Raw genomic sequence first — 20,917 nt, forward strand, 5'->3', positions numbered from 1 at the left:
GATACTGTGGATGGCTAAAAAGACAAGCAAATGGACCAAGAACAAATCAGATCTGGATGCTCTCTGAGAAGGTCCCCAGAGGACAGGGATCTTGGAGATCCCTCATTCACAGGGTCACCAGAGGTTGAAGACAACCTGAGGACAGTTGACAACAAACAACACACTTTACATGGGGCTGCCTTTGGAATCAGCCCCAAAATTTCTGTGGGTCAAAAACTGCTATGGCCAGAGTGCTGACCCAGGCTGGCTTCCCTTGCTGAAACAGCTTCACTGACCATGGTTTGTTTCTAGTGTGATTATGACCGACAAAACCCTACACAGCTTGGGTCCCAATTATCTGAAAGACTGTACTTCATATCTGATCATAAAAGTCTTATGATCTTTTCTTATTAACTGCCCTGACTCTGTGGATGAGAGATCTCCAGTCCCTGCTATGCTCCACTGCGCTGCCTAGCTCTTGCAATTCAGACCCATGGACCCCCTGATTGCGTCTATCCATCTGGTGTGCGTTCTTCCTCTTTTCTTACTACCTTCCATCTTCCCAAGCATTATTGACTTTTCCAAGGAGTCCTGCCTTCTCATGATGTGATCAAGGTACGACAGCCTCAGTTTTGGGGAGAGTTCAGGTTTGATCTGCTCAAGGACCCATTTGTTCGTCTTTCTGGCTGTCCATGATATCCTCGGCACTTTTCTCCAGCCCCACATCTCAAAGGAGTTGATCCTCTTCTCATCTGCTTTCTTCATTGTCCACCTCTCACATCTGCACTTGGCAATGGGGAATACAATGGCTTGGACAATTATGAGCTTGGTGTTAAGTTGTATATGTTTACACTTCCATCTGGTCCAACCCCCTTCTGCCATGCAGGAAATCCAAAGCAAAGCATCCCCATTGACAGATGGCCATCCAGCCTCTGTTTAAAGACCTCTAAAGGAAGGAGACTCCACTGCACTCCGAGGAAGGAATGTGTTCCTCTGCCAAACAGCTCTTACTGTCAGGATGTTCCTCCTAAGGTTGAGGTGGAATCTCTTTTCCTGGAGCTTGCATTTGTTGTTTTGTGTCCTAGTCTCTGGAGCAGCAGAAAACAGGTTTGCTCTATCCTCAATATGACTTCCCTTCAAGTATTTAAACAGAATCAGTCTCCTTAATGTTGTTCCTTACTCCATCCCCCATAAAGGATATATGCCTGCCAAGAAAGCCAACATCCCCCTTGCCCTTGGCAATCAACTGGCGCATGCAGCGCATACACCAACTGAGCAGCTCAGGTTCAGCATTCCAAACTTCTGTGTAAAAGTGGGCATGATCCAGCAGTACAGCATCCATGAACCTACAAGGGAACAAGCAAGTCTTCTGCACATGGGAGGAAAAACTTCCTAAGAATGGATGTATCTCTCTTTGGACAAAGGTGGAAGTCCAGGTCCAAAGCCACATTTCCTGATGCCATAAAATATGACAGCTACATTTAAGATCGGACAACTATATGTAAATACCCGAAGGGATATCATGTAGAGGACAAAGTGAGCTCCTTTTCTGCTGCTCCAGAGACTAGACCACCGTTCTGAAACAGAGCTGTGCTGTAGCTGACCAGGGCTAGAGGCTGCCCTGAGGGCCACTGAATGACCCTTGCAGTGTCCATCCATGCCTCTTTCTGTTCTTCTGAGGAGGGGATCTGCTTCATGGCTTGATCACCACTTTCTCTTTAAATAGTTGGGGGGATGCAAAGTGGAAGTTGGAACAAGCTTTTTTTTTTCCAGTTCATATATACCAGGGACTACTGGATTCAGGTTATAAGAAAAGAGATTCCTCCTAAACATTAGGAAGAACTTTCTGACTGTACAACTGTTTGACAGTGGAATGGACTTCCCTGGAGGGTGATGGAGTCTCCTTCTTTGGGGTTTTAAAAAGAGAGGCTGGATGGCCATCTGTCCCAGGGAGGGCTTGGATGGTGTCTTCTTGAATGGCAGGGGATGGAGATGACCCTTGCAATCCCTTCTAACTCTATGGTTATGTGAGAAGGAGAAAGAGACACTTCACACATGCCTCACACAGAAGGCCCCAATCCCCAGCAACCACCCTGAATCAGGTGGACATGGCTGGCTGAGAACAGATTTCCTTCTTGATAAAGCAATTCTGTCTCTTCCGGAGATCTAGGAGCATCATCTCTGGGCCTTTCTTGGGAGATGCCTTCTACCTGCTGACCCCTCTTTGGCCACAGGTACCTCCTAAAACCTTCTGCACTGACAATTTCCATGATTCCGTCTATCTTCAGTGGCGCCAGACCCAATTCCAGGAGCCTGCTGAGAAAGCCTGACTGAGAACAGTTGGAAGACACTCTGGTTGACCCACATCTTTCATAGAGGAGGGCGGCTGCAGAGGCTGCTTCTGTCATCTCCTTCCAAACACTCTTTGAGCCTCAATTCAAGCCAGAGCCCAGAGCAGCCACTGGTGAGATGCTACAGCTTGCCTTCTGCTTCCCATTCTTGGAAGAAACTTTCTTGCTTGGAGAAAAGGTGTCAATCCTTTTGTCCACTTCATGAACAAGAGCAAGAAGGAATGACGAAGAGGGTCTGTCAGGGAGAACATCTTTGGGGGCTCAGGGAGATGCTGGGTGCCCACAGTTGTTTACAAACACTCCTTTTGATGCCAGGAGAGGACCTGGCTTTTGAGCAGCGCTTTTAACCCTGGCTTCCAAATGCTTACTCTCTCTCTCTAAACCACGCAGTTTCTGTTTACATGTTTGTGTCCACGTGTTCTTCTTAGTAGTTCTTCTAATAATCCAAGGTCCGCTTGTATAGAGAGTGCAGTTGCAACTCCAGAAGTGTCTTAGAATTGAAAAGCCCTTGATGAAGGCCAACTGGTGATAAGGCTGAAACATATTGGGCTTTTGAAGAAATAAAGTTCTGGCCGTGGTATATAGCAGCAGGTGGGACTTTGTCTCCTTGCATTCTTCCACTGTTCTTCTTCGCAGGTCACTCTGAGGGACACAGCTGAAGACTGGCTCATAAATGCATAATAAGATTAAAAGGAGGGAGGGAGAAGGAGAGGGAGGAGAGTGGAATGACTGGGATGAGGTTGGAAGGCACCCCCAAAACCTAGCTAAGTCCAGGCCCCTTTTTTCCAGTACCAGAATCTACTATGAACGTACCCCTGAAGGTGGCCATCCAACCTCTGCTTAAAAACCTCCACAGAAAGGGAGTCTGCCACCCTCTGAGCAAATCTGTTCCACTGCCGAACAGCTCTTACCACTAGGAAGTTCTTCCTAATATTTAGGAAGATGAGGAAGAAGATGAGGAGTAGGAGGAAATGTCTGTGATGGGCATTTAGCAGTGCAAGGTGGAGACAAGCACTCCAGCAATACAAAAGGCAAAAGACCTGGGAGACAAGAGTACATACCCAGGAAGCAAAGCTGTTTGGAGCTGAGCACTGCACACCTGGGAACGTCACACGATCCACACAATTATTATTATTATTAACCTTTATTTATGAAGCGCTGTAAATTTACACACAATGCAAAAACACTTGGGGAAGAAACTGGCAAGGCTGCTGAAGCACCCCTGATGGGGACCCCTCCTCCAACCTCTGCTCAAAAACCTCCAAAGGAAGAGCCCATCACCTTCTGAGCAAATCCATCACCACCATCTGGTAATTTGAAACCATGGACTCGGGTCCTAACTCCTGCAGCCATCAAAGAACAATCTCATTCCACCATCTAGATTTTAATACCATTGCCTCATCATATTTACACTTGGCATCACTGCCTCGGCATGCTTACATCAACCCTGCAAGACACACAACTGTTTCTACTACACTGGAGGCTGAGAAAGAGCAGCTCCCTTAAGGCCTCGTAGCACATTCATGGGGAAGGCAAGGCTTGAATGGAGGGCTGCCTCTTAGCCACAACGCTGGATCAGCCGGCTGCCTGGAGCTCAGTCTCCGTTGCCGGCTGCAGAGCGGAAGCCACATGTGGCCGCCTCCACCAGCCTTGCAGGGCACTTGGGAAGAAGCCTCAGATGATGGAAAACTCACCCCCTCCAACTTTAAGCATGGGGAGGGGGCTGCTGAGGGTTAAAATAAATCACCCCAGACCCAAATGAGCCTCCTGCCTCACTGTCCTGCCTCCACAGCTTCCGTGAATACGCAGAGGAACAGGTCCATCTCCTTCCTTCCTTCCTTCTCCCCTGTTGGCACCAGTCAGGCCTTAAGTGTGGAGACCCTCCCCACAGAAGAAGGCCCTCTCCCTTCTCTCCACCTGATGGGATTACTCTCTTTCCAACAATTTATTCTCTCTCCCAGGATGCAGCTTTTCAGAGAGAAAGACAAGCAGAGATGGAAATACGGCAGGGATGAGCCCCACGGATGCGTACTCAGGTCCAAAGAGATTCCCACTGCCCCTCCCTGGCAGAGACCAGGAATGTGGGGTACCAGAATCAGGGGGTTATAAACAGCTACCTGTGGGGGGGGCAGGGATCAGTGTGTACTTTGGGGAGGTTTTTGCTGCCCACATCTGACCCTATGGATTTGGAAAGGAAAGCAAAACCAGCCAGGTCCCACTGCCCTTCCACCTCCACTAGTGGTGACCCCAGAGGAGGAGGGGGTGCCCTATGGGCTGCCTTTCTTTTATGGGGGGGGGGCTTGGCCTCCCTCTTCAGGGAGCTCTCCCGGCCTCTTAGCCCACAATGGCACCCTCACCCCCCATATCACAGAGGAGATGGAAGGGACCAGGCTTTGTGCTCACACTCAGGGAGGCTGTGTGCCTTTTCTGTGTGAGAGTTGTCGTTTTCCCAGGGAAAGGGATGCTCTGGCTCCATCACCACATTCCTTGCAGCACCTTCCGCTCCAGGGAAGACCTCTCCCCAGCCTCAGCGGACCCCCTGATGTCGCGCTGCAGAAGCCACCCTTCCCCGTTGCCACCAGCCTCTCCCTTCCAGCTCCTCTCTTCCTCCTCTTGGCTCCCCTTTGGAGGCTCTTTCATTGATGTGTGTGCCCCCCCAGCACAAAGCCCACCCCACCCCAAAGGTGCGTGCCACCTTGCACACCTCTCTTTCCCCCAAACACACTGGCTGGAAAAGGAAGACTGTTGCAGGACCACACCAAGGAGCCAAGCCAGTTGGAGAGAAAGGGCCATGCCAGGCAGGTTGGGGGGTGGGAATTTGAGCCCCCAAAGGCAACCCCCCTACTCCCCTCTTCCTTGTGAGTGGCAGGCAGCAACAGGGGGCCTCAAAGCCAGACCTCCATCATTTCCAGACCTTGCTATAGGGAGGGGGCACAAATGCACTTCTGTTGGAAGCCCCCATCTCTTGCCAGAGCCAAGGGCAGCGGGGGTCAGTGTGTGTGTGTGTGTGTGTGTGTGTGTGAGGTGGCGTAGTTAGCTGGTCAGTCCAGGGCAGAGGTTGGGGGTCCATGGGTCACAATGGGGGGGGGGCATAGGCAGGTTCAAAAGGAATGAATGGGAGGAGGGCTGGGCTGGGAATGGCAGAAGAAAGACCCTCCCCACTCCCAAGGAAAAGAAAAGCAGAGGGGGGGAGAGGTAGGGGGTAGGGAGAGGCTCTGAATGGCCCCCTCCCGCTGACCCCCCCCCCCGGTTTTGTGTCTTAATTTGTCTTGAGAGCTGGAGGGGGTTCTGTTTCCAAATGGAGCATGGGGAGCCCCCCAGATCCCTCCACCAGAAAGAAAGCGAGAGAGAGCATGCCTTCCTCATCAGGGTCCCTCTCTGGCCCCCTCCCCAAAACACAGGCATACATGTTCCCCAGACAGAGGGGGCAGGGTTGCTCTCCTTCCAGACACAAAGGCTCATTTGGGGAGAAGGGGGGATGGAGCAGCTCTCCCTTACCACCCCCTCCCCCCAAAGGCAGAGCAGTCCTGGATGAAGAAAGGTCCCAAACCCTAACCCTGAGCCAGCCACTGGCAATGCCCCCACTCCAAAAAAGGTGCCAAGAACCTCCCCCCACCCCAATAGAAGGGAGAGAGAGAGAGAGCTAAGAACATGGGGGGGGGGGGAGTGAGAGCCTTCTGGAGCCCTGGATCCTCTTTTTGGGGTCCCAAAGGGCCGGGAGGAAGGGGTCCCTGCGCAAAGCCCAAAGCCTGGCATGCTCCTCCTTTGGAGAGAGGCGAAAGGGGAGCCATGGGTGCCAGTCTCCTGGGCTAGAGGCAGACACACCTGGAGCCAGGCATTGCCCTTCGGGGTTGTGCCCAGCGCCCAGAGACTTCCACATGACCCACCCCTTGCCAATTCCGTGCAGCTGGAGCCAGGATGCCCGGGAGGGTGCCCGAAGCAGCGGCGGTGCCTTGGCTCTGGTGGCTTACCTTTGGCCCCTCGGAGGACGAAGCCGAAGCCCTCATGCTCCCGCTTCTGGAGGACGGCTGCCTTCTCCTCGATGATGTAGTCACTGGGCAGGAAAGAGCAGAGGAAAATGAAGCTGGGGGGAGGCAGCGTCAGCACCATGGCGCTCCTGGGGGGCCCTCCTTCGCCCGCCTGGCATGGCAGCAGCAGCCCCCTCTCCTCTCTTCTGTTCTGGGGGGGCAAGGGGAGGAGGAGGAGGAGAGGAGGCTGAGGCTGGGGATGCTGGGCACACTGGGAGGAGGAGGAGGAGGAGGAGGAGGAGGAAGAAGGGGGTGAGGGTGGCAGCAGCAGCAGCAGCAGCCTCAGTGGTCCCTGCGCTGCTGGGCACAGAGGAGGCGGGAACAGGGCTGGCAGAGGGTGGGGGGCTTGGGGCTGAGGGGTGCCCTCCCCAGTCACCTGCAGCTGCAGGGGATGCCGAGGGCCTCGGGGTCCCAGGGCTGGGCTCCCCTTTCAGTGGGGCAGAAGGGAGGGAGGCAGGCGCTAGGCTGGGCTGCTCTCCTTGGTCCTGAAGTGGGAAAGATGGGGGTCCAAGGAGGGAGGAAGAGGAGGGGCAGGGGCTGGCAGGTGGCCAGGGGGGGATTAAGTTCCCCGGGGGGGGGGAAAGAGAGAGAGAGAGAGAGAGGAGTTTCCCTCCCGCCATTCACATATTCGCTCTTTCCCCCCTCCCTCCGTTGCTAAGTAACTGTCTGTCATAAAAAAAGAGGGAGGGAAGAAAAGGACCCCCCTCCCCTGGTTCTGCTCAGACCTGAATAGAAGGGGCAGCGGGGGGGGGGGGCTTTGGGATGAGAAGGGAGAGATAGCAGAGGAATGCCTCTGCCAAGGGAGCAGGGGCATGAAGGACAGGTGTTCTCTCTCTCTCTCTCTCTCTCTCACACACACACATTTTAGGAAGGTGCCCCACCCAGCCGCCCCTTGCCCATCCCTTCTGGGTCTCAGGTCTTGGTCCAAACTGTCCTTTAGGACTGGGGGGGGGCAGTGAGGAGGATGGGAGGGAAGTGCAGAGGATTTAGGGGGGCACTCCTGTTCTCCCCCACCCCTCCCCAGACCATGAGCCAAGTATCAGGACAACCCCCCACACACACACACACACATGTGCAAATGACCCCCTCCCTCTCCCACACACTGCAGCAGAGAGACCCCTCCCCAGTGCCTCAGGGGCAAAACCCTCGCGGTGCTGCCTTTTTCAGGGCAGAGGGAGCATGGCAGCCCTTGGGGAAGGGGCCCTTCCTGGCTGAGGATGCCAAGGGGCCAGGTGGGTTGGCAATGGGTGGGAGCAGGGGGCAGTGGGAGGCCTCCTGGGGCAAAGAAAAGGCCAGAGTCAGCAGCCACCAAACCCCACAAGGCGGAGGAAAAGAGAGGAGGAACAGGGGGGACCCACAGCCCCGGCCTTTGGCCCAGTCAGGAGGCCAAGAGGGGAGCAGCCCCCCATCGACCCAAGTTCAAAGGAAGCGGTTGTGGTTGCTCTGTGCCTTCAAGCCCTTCCCAGCTTATGGCCACCTTCAGGCCTCCTTTTGCAGGACACAGTCCTGCAATTCCACTTTCCCTCCAGGAGGAACTCCAAAAAGTCCTTCATTCTGAGCATGATTAAGAAGCATGGCTTTACATTTATATTCGTGTTTTTAGCTTTTATTCTAGTGCCCTACATTTCAATCTCCTACATTGCACCTTGAATGTCCTACATTTTGCAGTGCCTTCTTGGGACATCTGGTCCCCTTGCCCTAAGGTGGGCCTATCCTGGGGGTTTCTTGGCCAGATTTTGTCCGAGGAGGTTTGCCACGGTTGCTTTTTTCCTCTGAGGCTGAGAGAGTGTGGCTTGCTCAAAGTCACCCAATGGGTCTCCATGGCTGAGCGGGGAATCAAACCCTGGTCTCCAGAGCCATAGTCCAGTGCTCAAACCACTACACCATGCTGGCTCTAAAACACACATAAACCAGGGAAATGCCCCCAAAGAAGATTTCTGCCTCTCCAAAGGAAATGGTCCTTCAGTCCTCCACTTTCTAGCAGTGCAGCAACTTAAAATTTCAGTTGATTATTGAGAAATACAGCTTAGGCACTGAAAGAAAAAGAGGCAGCCAAGAGAAGCAGAGCAAACAAAAGAGTTCTAGGAATCGATGGTTTTCAAAATTCCACTCTCTGCCATGCTAGAAATCTGGGGGTTGAAGGAAAATTCATTGGGGTGGAACAGTGAGAGTTCTGTTGTGGAGAGCCAAAGGCTTTAATTTGTCTCCACCATCATCGCTACCCTCTTGCTCAGGCTGCTTCTCTGTCCCAATTCGCTCTTCCCTTGCCTTGCTCTGGACATAGTGGGCCTTGGCACACACCTGGCCCAGGCGCACCTGTGCCCCTTGCTCTGCGCCAATCCCTGCAAACTGTGGTTTGCAGCAGCCTCAGGCAGCAAATCTGCGTTTTGCCACTCTTCAAAACCCAAGCTGGGTGCTTTTGGCCAGCCATGGGCTGCTTGCTTGGCCCTGCAGCTGGCTCTTCATCCCAAGAACCACCAGCTAGTTATAGTCAGGTGCAAAGGTTTGCTGAGGCTCCCTTTCCCTGACTGCTTCCAGTTTCAAATCAATGCAGAGGGAGGTTTGCCCTGTGGCATAAAACACCCGCACCCACAAGGGCCCCATGCCCACTTACAGATAAAGCCATGTGCAAACCAAATCGATGGATTAACTCAACAGCGGAGCATGGTTCCCACTACATTTGCCCTGATTGCATCCCCCCCCTCTAAAATAAATCCACTTGTGCTTCCCATTCACAAATGAATCAATTCAAAATGATTCGGTTCCAGCCAGCCAAAGGGGAAAATTTAATTGATTCTGATCCACATGTGGTTCACACTTGCGCAGATTCAATTTATCACAAAAGAAGCAGAAAAAATCAGCAACAAAAAGACACGGTAAAATGGGTCTGGAGCATGGCCCCCCTTTTGGAATCGCTTCGGCAATTTGGATTAAGTGGGAACCAGGATCGTTTGAACTGGTTCAAACCGATTCATGATCCGATTTAGAAGGTAGTGGGAATGAGGCCAAGGTAGCTTGCTTTCTGAATGTTTACAGCAGGGAAACAGAGGAAGGAAGTAGGAAGGCAAGGGAGAGTCATTTGCCTCCTTTTGTAGACACTTCAGTATCTTTCTCCACTGGAAAGATGGCAGGCTTCTCCACTCAGATCTGAATGCTTCCTCCCTTTCCTGAACCTGTGCAAATTTGTCATTAAGTCTTCACGGGTTCCTAGAAGTGTCAGGGCAAAGTGGAGGTGCCACTTTCCTCCGCCAACACCTGCCACAAATGTTCTGGAAACCAAGGAGACCGGAGTAGGGCCGACCGGATCCTTTTAGGAACCCTCCTTGCAAACAAGCAGACCCCAGCTGCTCAGAAATCAGCCGATTCCTGGGGCCTCCGCGCCCACTTGCTAACCTTAAGACGAGGCGATACTTTTCCAGGGAAATGCCACACTTCCCACCACCCACGTGTGCGCTCCCTCTCTTTCTCTTTTTCCTCGCTTGGAGAGGGTGCGCTTTACAAGAGGAGATCCTCCAGCTGACTCTCTCCTTTAGCAAGTACAAGGCAGTAAAACCAGAGTCTGCCTGCTGAAAAGTTCGGCAGAGATCGCCAAAATCTTGACAGGTTCTTCCAATGGAAGAACTTCCAAGGGAGGAGGGAGGAATGGTGGGGTTACCGAATCCAGGAAGATCCCTCAAAACCAAACCCAGAACATCACTGTGCACAAATAATCCAGTGATCCCAAAGCTTATTTAGTAAAGACAGAGATGCAATACAGTTGACCTTCCGCTTTTGCAGCACTGACATTTGCAAATTTGATTATTTGCAGATTTGATTAATGTGTTCTCTCTAGGAATCTCTTAAGTCCTCCAGTGCAACTCTGCCAGAAGTTGACCATAGAGTTGCACTGGAGAACCTAGACGTTCCTAGAGAAAACACTTCTCTAGGCATTTGTAGGGCCTCCAGCATGATTCTTTGATCAACCTTTGCCAGTTGCATCGGAGGACCTACAGATTCCCAGAGAAGTGTTCTCTTAGGTAAAAAGAACAGTGGTGTTTTGCTTGCGGTTTTGCCACATTCCCAGGGGCCCTTCACCCGTAACCCCAGCGAATGTGGAGGGACCACTGTACATTAAACTCTAGGAAGCCATTGATAAAAGCACACAAATGGAGAGGGACATAGTGCAGCCATCCAACGCAAACCTGCCCTGGGGAATTCCTCCTGCCTTGTCTCAAGAAAACAGGCAAAGCTAAAAGTAGTCCATCATCATCATCATCATCATCATCATCATCATCATCATCATCATCATGCCCACCATCTCAGAGTCTACCAGGTGTGACTGAATGGAGTTTTTGACCATCACTGATTTAGATTCTACCCCAAAGTCAAGACATCTCTAAGGTCTCCTCATATGATGGGGCACATTCCAAGCAGTGTGATGTTTGCATTTGTGCTCTTGTGATCCCACCTATGGAAGTTTCATTCAGACGTTTTGTCACAGAATCTTAGAAATGGAAAGGCCATATCTAGTCCAACCTTCTGCTTTGCAGAAGCCACAAGAACTCCTGAAAGATGATCATCTAACCTCTGTCTGAAGACCTCCAAAGAAAGAGAGTCCACCAGTCTCCAAAGCAGTCCGTTCCACTGTCAAACAGCTCTGACCATCAGGAGATTTTCAAATCACAGAATCACAGGGTTGAAAGGAATCACAAGGGCCATTTAATCCACCTCCTGCCATATAGAAACAGACACCTAAAGCGCTCCTGAAATATCCATCCAAACTCTGCTTAAAGACCTCCAAAGAAGGAGACTCCAGCCGACCCCAAGGCAGTGTATCCCACGGTTGAACAGCTCTTAGAGTCGGGGAATTCTTCCCAATGTTTAGGGGGAAGCTCTTCCCACCTAGGCTTATTTGGGATTGCCCTCCAGGACCCTGGAATAACCACTGCTTTCTTTTTCTAGAGGTGCCAGGGAACATATCAAGGTATAGCATATCTTGATTACAGTAAGGCCTTTGACAAAGTCTCCCACGATATTCTTGAAGACAAGCTGGTAAAATGTGGGCTAGACAGTGTGACTGTTGGTGGATTTGTAGTTGGTTGACAGGCCAAAGCCAAAGGTGCTCAGCAATGGCTCCATCTGGGACAGAAGTGACCAGTGGGGTGTCCAGTGGGGTTCTGTCCTGGGCCAAGTGCTATTGAATATCTTTATCAATGACTTGGATGTAGGAATAGAGGGCATACTTATCAAATTTGCAGATGACACCAAATTAGGAGGAGTAGCAAATAGCACTGAGGACAAGCTAAAAATTCAAAATGACCTGAATAGATTAGAAAGCTGGGCCAAAGCTAACAGAATGAATTTCAACACGGAGAAATGTAAGGTACTGCACTTCAGGCGAAAAAATGAAATGCATAGATTTAGGATTATGGGGGACACCTGGCTTAAGAAGACTTATACGTATGAAAGGGATCTGGGAGTCCAAGTAGACTACAAGTTGAACATGAGTCAACAGTGTGTTGCAGCAGCTAAAAAGGCCAGTGCAAATTTAGGCTGCATCAATAGAAGCATAGTGTCTAGGTCAAGAGAAGTAATAGTGCCAATCTATTCTGCTCTGGTCAGGCCCCACCTGGAATATTGTGTCCAGTTCTGGACACCACAATTCAAAAAGGACATTGAGAAACTGGAGCCATGTGTCCAAAGGAGGAAGACTAAAATGGTGAAGGGTCTGGAATGCATACCTGATTAGGAGTGACTTAGGGAGCTGGATATGTTTAGCCTGAAGAAGAGAAGGTTTGGAGGTGACATGATAGCTATGTTTAAGTATTTGAAGGGGTGTAACATTGAGGAGGGAGCAAGCTTGTTTTCTGCTGCTCCAGAGAATAGGACCCAATGGAGTAATGGATAGAAGCTACAGGAAAAGAGATTCCAACTCAACATTAGGAGGAACTCCCTGACAATAAAAGCTGTTCAACAGTGGAAGACACTCCTTCCTCAGAGAGTGATTATTATTATTATTATTATTAACCTTTATTTATAAAGTGCTGTAAATTTACACAGCGCTGTACATACAATCTTTTTAATTGGACAGTTCCCTGCCCTCAGGCTTACAATCTAAAAAGACACGACACAAAAGGAGAAGGGAGTGGTGAAGGGGAAGGGGCCTCTCTAGTAGGATAATACATATAAAATACATAGCAATACAGGAAATGGTTCCATAAAACAGGCAGCAAAAGAACATCAAATAGCAAGTGACAATTATGCAATGCTGGGAACGCTTCTCTGAACAGGATGGTCTTCAGCTCCGTTTTGAAGCTGGTTAAAGAAGTGATCAGGGCCCTTGTGTCTCGCGGGGGAAGAAGGTTCCAGGAGTGAGGGGCAACGAGTGAAAAGGGGCAAATCCTAGATGGGGCAGAGGAAATCCTGGGCTGAGACAGGAACCCTTGACTACCAGAACGGAGGGAACAACAGAGTGGGAAGGTGAGGAGAAAGAAGGTCTGATAAGTAAGGAGGGCCAGTCCATGGAGGGCTTTAAACGTCGAGAGCAGGAGCTTATACTGAATGCGGAAAGGGAGGGGGAGCCAGTGAAGGGATGCCAAGACAGGAGAGATGTGGTCAGAGCGGTGGGTGGAAGTGATCATGCGTGCAGCTGAATGCTGGACAGAGATTAAGGGACGGAGGTGAGAAAGAGGAAGCCCAGCCAGGAGGACGTTACAGTAATCCAGTCGTGAGATCACTAGGGCATGGACCAGGATCTTGGCAGAAGAGGTGGAGAGATATGGTCGGATTTTGGCAATATTGTATAAAAAGAATCTACAAGCCTTGGCTGTGGTTTGGATCTGAGGGATACACAACAGAGAAGAATCAAAGACTGTGGGCTTGCTGGGCTGGTTGAATAGAAATGTTGTCCACAGAGACAGAAAAGGAGTGTTGAAGGGTGGACTTAGGAGGAAAGACAAGAAGCTCCGTCTTGGACATGTTGAGCTTCAAACGCCGAAAGCGCATCCACTGTGAGACAGCTGTGAGACAAGACGAAACTTGCTGTTCAAGCCTTGGAGAAAGGTCAGGGGTGGAAAGATACAACTGGGTGTCATTGGCATACAGATGGTAGGAAAAGCCAAAAGAGCTAATGAGTTTTCCTAAGGACAGTGTGTAGAGAGAAAACAGAAGGGGACCCAGAACAGAGCCCTGGGGAACTCCAACAGAGAAGGGAACAGGAGAAGAAGTCTGACCACTAGTGACCACTGCAAAAGATCTGCCAGACAAGTAAGATCTAAACCAGTCAAGAACAGAGTCTGAGAACCCAAGGTCAGAGAGTATGTCAATTAGGAGACAGTGATCAACGGTGTCAAAGGCTGCAGACAGATCCAGAAGGATGAGAACAGAGTAAAGGCCATTAGCGTTGGCCTGTAAAAGGTCATTGGAGGTCTTGGTGAGAGCTGTCTCTGTGGAATGCCTTGGGCGGAAACCAGACTGAAAGGGATCAAGGATGGAATTGGCTTCAAGAAACTCAAGACAGCGAGAATAAACAACCCGTTCCAAAACCTTAGAAAGAAAGGGGAGAAGAGAAATCGGACGATAGCTAGACAAAGAGAAGGGGTCAAGAGAAGGTTTTTTCAGAATTGGGGAAATGAGAGCATGTTTGAAGTCCGAGGGGAAGGAGCCTGTAGAGAGAGAGAGATTGAAGATATGGAGAAGCGAGGGCAGAAAGGAGGGAGCTATAGAGATTAGAAGACGAGTAGGAATTGGGTCAAGAGAGCAAGTTGCAGGTTTGCAAGAGTTCAGAAGTGAAGAGTTCATCCAAAGAGGCAGGAGGAAACACAGAAAATTTGTTAGGCAAGGGCAATAGAAGATTATGAGCAGAAGAAGAATCGGGAGGGACTGTCTCAGAGTGAATAGTGGTGTGATGGAGTCTCCTTCTTTGGAAGTCTTTAAGTAGACGCTGGATGGCCATCTCTCAAGAGGGATGCTTTGACTGAGAGTTTCTGCATGGCAGAAGAAGGGGTTGGACTATATTCACAGTGTTGCCTGTATGAAAATAAGGCATTTACATATTTCTGAGGCTGTGGTCCTGTGACTGCTTTCCTAGGAGTAAGATCTTCTAAACCTCTCCTAAGGACTGAAAAGTTGTGCTAAGCATAAACTCTCATGGGACTCCAACCCCCCAATGCATGCAATAAACATGAGCAGGATTGCTCTGTACATTTCACATATATGCAAAGCAGTCCAACTGTATATGCTCCTTATAAATGATGCATTTTCAAGTGAGGAACCCAGTGATCAGAAGTGAAGCGCTGCACTTCTTCTGATCTGTCCCCTTCCCCTCATTCCTGCCGCACCACAATCCAAACTGTGGGGAAAAACACTTCTCCCCCACCTCTTTGAACATTTCAAAAAGCAAAAGACGTTGAGATCTCCAATTAAGAATCAAAGCAACTTTCAGACCAGGCATAAATAAATAAGCAGCAAAAAAAACCCCAGTCATAAAATGCCTTCTAACAGCAGCAGCAGCAGCAGCAACAACAACAACAACAAAGTTCCCTGCACTAATTTAAAAATGAGGATAATGTGTGTGTTTGTGTGTGTGTGTTACTCGACTTCCTTAGGGAGAAAATTTACACAGCTCTCTGAGGAGGATTTGTGTTGGCAGCCATTGACTGAGAGTGCATCTACACTGCAGAATTACTGCAGTTTGACACTGCTTTAACTGCCATGGCTCAATACTATGGAACTCTAGGGTTTGTAGTTTTGTGACATAGAGCAAACTACAAATCCCAGGATCCCATAGAATGGGGGCAATGACAGTCAAAGCAGTGTCAAACTGCATTAATTCTGCAGCGTGGCAGCCGCCTCCATCTCTCCTAGCTAAGGGTCTGGTCAGGTTCATATGGGCATTTGTGACCCCGAAAGCCCCTGACTGCTGAGAGCCCTAGAGGTTATTGCAGCCCTTTAAAGGGAGCCTCTAAACGAAATGGGAATGAAATTGTGTGGGATCCATGTAGCGTCACCTCCCCACGGCGCTTCTACTACCGGCATCCTTTGCCTCCGCTGCAGCTTCAGAGCTGTCTTTAAAGGCAGCCCCATGGGGAGAGTGTTGCTAACCATCCAGCCTAGCAATGTGAGTAATGCATGAGTAACGGAGGTCACAGCCACCTTGGCAAACTGGTGGAAACTGGTAAAAGATGCTCCTGGTGGCACCTGGGCGGATAGCTCCGGATCCAGGAGCTTCCCAGTCTGTAGGCCTGGCTCTTGTTGGCTCTCCTGTGTGTCTTGCAGGTGTGCAGTGACAAAATCAAACCAAAACTAGGCCCAAACGGAGGTGCCAGCATTCAGCACTCTCTGAAGTGCTTGACCTCCACAGAGCAGAGTGCAGAAGCACGACCCAGTATGTAGTATTGCAGTATTTGGCAACCTGAAATGAGGCACAGACAGTCTTCCAAAGTCATTGGAGGCTTTTATCTTCCTGTTGCAATATGTACAATATACACAACGAAAGCTCTGACTTCTGTCAACATACACTTGTCTGATCTATTTACACTCCAAATGCTCCAAACCCACTATCCTCAACCCACACCTGCTCTGGGTTTCAGAGTCCTTATATACATTACTAACAACTAAGGGTTGACACCTGTGTTCCTCACCATTTACAGCCATATAATTATTTTATAACGTCTTACAGGGGCATTTTACCCAACAAAGCTGCCAGGCACTTGCCTCATCATCAGGCATCTTGCGCTAAATCAAATCGTCCACAACTTTCCAGATTTTTACAAACAGCTGCAACCACAGAATGACTGTGTAGTGATCCCTCCGTATTTTCTGGAGTTCAGGGTGAAGGACCCTCGTGAATGTGGGAAAAAAACCCTATTCTTTTTACCTAAGAAAACACCTCTCTAGGAACCCCCAGGTCCTCCAGTGCAACTCTATGGTCAATACTTGCCAGAAGCTGAACACAGAATCATGTTGGAGGACCTACAAATGCCTAGGGATGTGGTTCCTCTAGGAACGTCTAGGTTCTCTGGCACAACTCTATGGTCAATATCTGGCAGAGTTGCGCTGGAAGACCTAGAGATTCCTAGAGAGAAGATATCAATCAAAGCCGCCACTAATCAAATCCACAAAAGTCAAAGCTGCAAATGTGGAAGGACAGCTGTACTCCATGCCAGGAGAGCTCCTTTCAGACCTCCATTTGGGTCTCCCACAGCAAGTGTTGGAGAACCTCAACTGGCCCAGAGCATTGTAAAGCAGATTGTTTATGGGGCTGGGGAGGAACGCCTTTCTTGCTGCAAGACCACTGCTGGCTGCCGTTCTGTTTTGAGCATAAGGGCTGCCCATATCCTAGAAAGCCCTGCACATCCTGAGTTCAGGATATCTGTAGGGCCATATCCATCCCTTTGGGTAAGGCTCTTCTGTCAATTGCACCAACCTTACCATCAGCATGTTGGGTTGGAAGGAGAGAGGAAGGGGCTTTTTGGTGGTTGCTCCCCATATCTGGAGCTTCCTAGGAAGATTAGACCTTTTTGCTGTCTTTTTATTGGCCGGAGAGGACCTTTTGATTCCAGTTGACTTTTGGGAAGAGCCAGCACAGTGCAGTGCTTTGCATATTGGACTATGGCTTGGGAGGCCAGGGTTCGAATCCTTGCCTAGCCACTGGCACGAATCCCACTCTCTGAACCTCAGAAGAAGGCAAAGGCAACTGCACTCTGAACAACTCTTGCCAAGAAAACCATGTTATAGGGTTGCCTTAGGGTTGTCATAAGCTGGAAACGACTTGAAGGCAGACAACAAACTTGTTTGGAGTGGAACACACTTCCTTGGAGTGTTTTGGAGTCCCCTTCTTTGGAGGTTTTTAAGCAAATGCTGGATGGTCATCTGTCGCGGGTGCTTTTATTCTGTGTTCCTGCCTGGCAGAAGTGGGTTGGAGTGGATGACTTCACAGTTCCTTCACAGCATGTGCCAACATGTATCTTGTGCCAATGGGCAATTTAAGGTGATTAAGGCCACTGTTTCTCATACACACCTGCAACTGCCACAGGAAAAGGAGTGGAAGGCAGAAGCCATCTCCAGATGTTTTTCCAAGGTATGTGCAAAGCAGTGGAGGAGTTTCTTCCAGAAGAAAAATGGGAGACTATGGCCAACTATGTCAATTGCCTGTCAGCGCCAGCCCTGTTATATCCTTCGGGCCCCAAACCCCAGCGCTCCCACGATCGCATGGCTCACACGGCCTCTTCCTCCGCTTGGCCTGTCACTAGCAGGGCCACCTGGTGCGCCTTCTCCACCGCTATTCACCAAAGGAGAAGCCGGCACTAGAGATAAAATAGGAAGCACCGAGTGGAAGTGCTTGTCCATCAGCCTAACCGGATTGCAAAGACGCTCAGCCCTGTAGCTCCAAGGGCCTGCTTTCGACTTCTCCATCCTCAGCTCACTTAAAAACCGCTTTGAAAAATGCGAGTCAAATGCCGCTGACATTACAGTTTCCATGGAAACTGCACCAGGGCCCTTCAAAGAACCGAAAGAGATTGAGAGAAAGAGAGAAAATGAGAGAGCAAAGGAGGAGGAAACAGAGAAAGGCAGCATCCATGCAGGAAGCAATGGCAAAGGCATGAGGAGCAGGAGCAAGATGCCAACGCAAGTTGGGAGTGGATCACAGCCCTCAACGAACGAACGATGCCACTGTGGGCCTCCTTGCGGAGCACACCTTGGCCCCTCTGGGATAAATGGAGGGTGATGGGGCCTCCTTCTTTGGGGGGCTTTATGGCTGGGGGGGCCATCGGTCCCAAGGAGGGCTTGGATTGTCTCTTCCTGGATGGCAGAAGGTGGCCCAACTGTAGGATTCTGGGATCCATGTAGAACACAAATTGAACATGAGTCAACAGTATGATGCAGCAGCTAAAAAGGCCAATGTGATTCTAGGCTGCATCAATAGAAGTATAGTGTCTAGATCAAGGGAAGTAATAGTGCCACTGCATTCTGCTTTGGTCAGGCCTCACCTGGAATAATCCTGTGTCCAGTTCTGGGCACCACAATTCAGAAAGGACATTGAGAAACTGGAGCCATGTGTTCAAAGGAGGGGAACTAAAATGGTGAATGGCCTGGAAGCCATGCCTTATGAGGAGAGACTTAGGGACCTGAGGATGTTTAGCCTGGGAAAGGGAAGGTTAAGAGGTGATATATTTGAAGGGATGGCATATTGAGGAGGGAGAAGCTTGTTTTCTGCTGCTCCAGAGAGTAGAACGTGGAGAAATTGTTGCAAGCTCCAGGAAAAGAGATTCTACCTCAACATTAGGAAGAACTTCCTGACAGTAAGAGCTGTCTGACAGTGGAAGATGCTCCCTTGGAAAGTGGTGGACTCTCCTTCTTTGGAGGTCTTTAAACAGAGGCTGGATGGCCATCTGTCACAGGGGGTGATTGAGAGCTCCTGCATGGCAGGGGGTTGGACTGGATGGCCCTTGGGGTCTCTTTCAACTCTATGATGCTATGATTGTCTGAAATATTTGAAAGGAAGTCATACTGAGGATGCAGCAAGCTTGTTTTCTGCTGCTCCAGAGTCAGGGACACAGAGCAGTGGATTCAAGCTACAGGAAATGAAATCCTACCTAAACATTAGGAAGAACCTCCTGATGGTAAGAGCTGCTCCCTCTGAGAGTGGCGGAGTCTCCTTCCTTGGAGGTTTTTAAGCAGAGGCTGGATGGCCATCTGGATGGCCATCTGTCCCAAGGGGTGCTTGGATGGTGTCTTCCTGCACGGCCGAAGGGGTTGGAGTGGATGGCCCTTGAGCTCTCTTCTAACTCTTGGATTCTATGGATGCTTCTGGCAACCAGAGTGATGGAGGCCAGAGGCATCACAAGGGTTGGGGACACCTGGCACAGTAACTCTTGGTGTCAACCCCACACTGACTTCCTCTCAGACCACATCTATACAGAATCCTTAATACAGTGTGCCCTTGCCTTACGGGGGGCATCCATTCCAGACCCCCCCCCCCCCACATAAGGCAAATCCTGCGTGTGATCAAGCCCCATTCATTTGAACGGGGTGTGCCCCATGGTGTGTGGTATGGCACAGCATGCGCGTCCCATTCACCTTATTGTGACTCGCCATCCATGTGACCTCAAGTATGGTGAGCCCGTGTATGGCGCTGATGCGCTGTAATGGTTTTTGTAATGGCTTACTCATAAATTGTAATTCCCATATATCACTGAGTGTAATGGTAATAGTTGCGACAGAATTAAAATTATAGTTTTATTATAGGAGCCCTGGTGGCGCAGTGGGTAAATGCCTGTACTGCAGCCATTCACGTTCAAGACCAGCAAAAGGGCCCAAGCTTGACTCAGGCTTGCATCCTTCCGAGGAGGGAGCTAAAATGAGTACCCAGACTGTTGGGGGCAAATTAGCTTACTTGCTAATTAGCTTACTTGCTGTTCACCGCTATGATCTTTGGAATAGCGGTATATAAATAAAACAAATTATTATTAATTATTAAATTACAATATCACACACACACACATAATAAATGTGTTTACATATAATACTGTATATCCTCATGTACAGTTGGCCCTCCTCATCCATAGATTTTTTTTTATCCATAGATTCAATCATCCATGGCTTGAAAATATTCAAAAAAATATACATTCCAAATAGCAAACCTTGACTTTGCCATTTTATATAAGGGACACCATTTTGTATGCCATTGTGTTTAATGGGATTTGAGTGCCATGGACTTTGGTATCCATAGTGGGGTCCTGGAACCAAACCCAGCAGATAACAAGGGCCCACTGGGTAAGTCTAGATAGTTACCTTAAAAAATTGACCCAGAAACCTTGAGCGACTTATCCATTGTCAATGTAAATACTGCATCTTAACTCTTATTCAAAAGAAGGAACCATCCCCTGGGAAAGGCAGGAGTATAATATGTGAAGCACCAACCCGCTCTACTCTCTCATCCATCCATCCATCCATCCTTAAGAGTAAGCACAAAGAGTTATGTCTGCTGGGATCTTGTAAGTTCCTTGACCTTGTTTTGCTTCATCCTTTAGGTCCTTTGCTATATGACCCTAAATCTTACCCTTGACTTATCTCCAGGTCATAGCAAAATCCACAATTTTGGCCCCAATCCTTGCCCTCGACTTATACATTATAGTCAAGTATATATGGTAGTTTCACGTGGTTAAAGTAAAGAAAAACAGGAAGGTGTCATAAAGGAAGGAAAAATATTACTCCGGAAGATGTTCAGGTTCAGGTAATTCAATTATCTATTTCATTTTGTAAAGCATTTTAATGGTATTGTTGGATAAAGACAGAAGAAAAAAATGTCTTACTACGGGAGTTGCTTAGGTTCAGGCAATTCGGTTATGTATTGTATTTCGTAAATCAGTTCAATGGTATCAATGGATCAGAACAAAAGCGAACAAAGCAAACACAAGGAAGGATAGAGAATGTAAGGTAAAAGAGGGACAGGATTCAGATGCGGTCTATTGTTTGAGTTACGTAGCATGGCACATATGATAATAATAATAATAATAGTAATAGTATTTATTTATATGCCCCCCGATCACTGGGAATCTGGGTGGCTTACAACAGAGG

The 20,917-nt window shown here is 49.3% G+C and overlaps 1 protein-coding gene across 1 annotated transcript in view; it reads right to left on the minus strand.

Annotated features, from left to right (window-relative positions):
- Positions 1 to 20,917, minus strand: part of LOC149311503 (SH3 and multiple ankyrin repeat domains protein 3-like) — a 425,035-nt gene that overhangs the window by 91,096 nt on the left and 313,022 nt on the right. Inside the window, exon 16 of the mRNA XM_089526562.1 lies at positions 6,302 to 6,384. Within this exon, the coding sequence (XP_089382688.1) occupies positions 6,302 to 6,384 (83 nt within the window). The remainder of the gene's footprint in view (positions 1 to 6,301; positions 6,385 to 20,917) is intronic.

The sequence above is a fragment of the Sceloporus occidentalis genome, unplaced genomic scaffold (genome assembly GCF_023333645.1).
Source record: "Sceloporus occidentalis isolate IW3139 unplaced genomic scaffold, rSceOcc1.0.p SCAF_5, whole genome shotgun sequence".
Taxonomy (NCBI): Eukaryota; Metazoa; Chordata; class Lepidosauria; order Squamata; family Phrynosomatidae; genus Sceloporus; species Sceloporus occidentalis.